At 32.4% G+C, this 1,895-nt stretch overlaps 1 protein-coding gene across 2 annotated transcripts in view; it reads right to left on the bottom strand.

Annotated features, from left to right (window-relative positions):
* Positions 1-532: 532 nt before the first annotated feature.
* Positions 533-1,895, bottom strand: part of CAMKMT (calmodulin-lysine N-methyltransferase) — a 211,991-nt gene continuing 210,628 nt past the window's right edge. For both annotated transcript variants that reach the window (XM_040060640.1, XM_040060641.2), the window contains exon 11: positions 533-1,155. In XM_040060640.1, coding sequence (XP_039916574.1) covers positions 1,078-1,155 — 78 coding nt within the window. In that variant the 3' untranslated portion in view covers positions 533-1,077. The remainder of the gene's footprint in view (positions 1,156-1,895) is intronic.

Below are 1,895 nucleotides of genomic sequence, written 5' to 3'. Positions count from 1 at the left end.
CAGTTAAGAAATCAGATACTGCCCCTGTTTCTTTGCAGGATTTTTGTCTTTCCAGTAAAAGAAATATCACATTAAGTGTATATCAAATATATGGGCCACAATATAAATTAATTCAAGTTTGATTACATTATAAAATACTTTAGTTCTTACAGTGTTTCTTGGAATTTATATTAAAAAAAAGCATGTGTTTTTTTTGAAAGCAATTTCTAGGATAGTAGCATTTAGATTTTAGTCCTGATAAAGGCTCACTTTCCATTCATAGTCAGAACCTAAATGTGCTCTTCTTGTACCTAAACAGATAATAAGCACTCAGCACACTCCCCCTTCTTGACACAACACACTGAGACTAATCACACATAATTGGAGAGGAGGAGCAGAGGGGCTGGGCAGGCTATTGTGTCCAAAGGACAAATGGTCAGTTTATGAGGCTTTTGTCTGATGCATAATTTCTTATACATCTACAGGAGGAAAAGTCCTGCTAGAAAAAACACATACATACGCATATATAGAAAAGGAGCCTTCAACACTAAAGCAAATGAAGACATTTTAATCATGGATAGAAAAATCTACAGTGGAATTAAAAAAAAAATGCAGAAAAAATACAAGCATTCAATAGGTGCACTTTTAGAGGATCTTCAGACAACTATTTACTAATCAAGTGTTAATGCATTCACTTCTTTACAACCGTTTATCTAAGCCCACAAAGTATATTATCCATATATTTTCAAATACACCTCAAAAATAGCATTTAAAGAGATCAACGAAGTACATGCAAGTTTAAAGGCACAAAAGGAAGCCAGCTTTACACCTTTGTTAATGCACACATGCCAAGTCTGATCAGTTTAAAGCTCAAACATAATTGGAAAAATAACTTCTAAAATTATACAAAAAAAGATGTCTCAATGTTTATACTCTGCAAAACAAGCCACGATATTTCCTCAGCATTTAGATTAGAAATATTTCTCCAATGATGATTCAGGGACATAAATGGGGGGAAATGAACATTCCACACTGCCTGACCATCCACATACATGGATTAATTTTCAGAAGTCCATGTTAAAAAAAAGGTGTAATCTTCTATCTCTGTTTGGTTAAAATGAGAAGAAAAGGGTAATGGAGGTTTTCCTCATATGTATCTTTTTCTTCATTTTTCAACTGCAAATAAAAAATGGATAAAGTGAGCAAACTACATGAAAGCATTCTTAAATTACTGACAGTACTTGTTTAAGTAAATTTCCTGGTAGAAATGACACTAGTAAAGATTAAACATTTATTAACTACAAAAATATCTTAAGGTAAATGCTACCACAGGTATAGAGCAGTAGGCCAAGTATTATCAGGAGTTGGTCAGAGTAGGTAGACAAACTAATTTATGCAATGAATACTTGAACGCTACTTATAAAAAATGTGAGGCCCCAAATTGCTGTACTAAATAAATTATATTCAAGTGAGATTTAAGGCCTGAATTAAATCCACTCTGCAAGAAACTTCAGAACAAAAGCTAAAAGTTTATCCCTAATCAGCCTAACTATTGGTGTATATTCGGTATTTAAGATCAACAACTGTTTCAGACATCTGAAATCATAATCTTACCTGAAGGTTTACGTAAGTGCAAGGCTTTAATGCAGTTCTTGATGGGCTTATATATTAATTATGTTTTATTTTAAAAATACTTTTTGTACGAGGGAATTATAGCCTGATAATTAGAGTGGTACAATTCCAACTGCTAGGGACAACATTACGTGAGCTCTTCTGATCTACACTAAAGCATTACATATTTCTAAAAAAAGAATGGATTTTATTTTCTTAGGCATTCTGGTTAAATGGATTTTAAAATCCATATACATATTTAACTGAAGTATGTGGAATCTACTCATACATATCATATATTGCAA

Source organism: Hirundo rustica, chromosome 3, assembly GCF_015227805.2.
Source record: "Hirundo rustica isolate bHirRus1 chromosome 3, bHirRus1.pri.v3, whole genome shotgun sequence".
Taxonomy (NCBI): Eukaryota; Metazoa; Chordata; class Aves; order Passeriformes; family Hirundinidae; genus Hirundo; species Hirundo rustica.
This window is presented reverse-complemented; position numbering and strand designations above follow the sequence as displayed.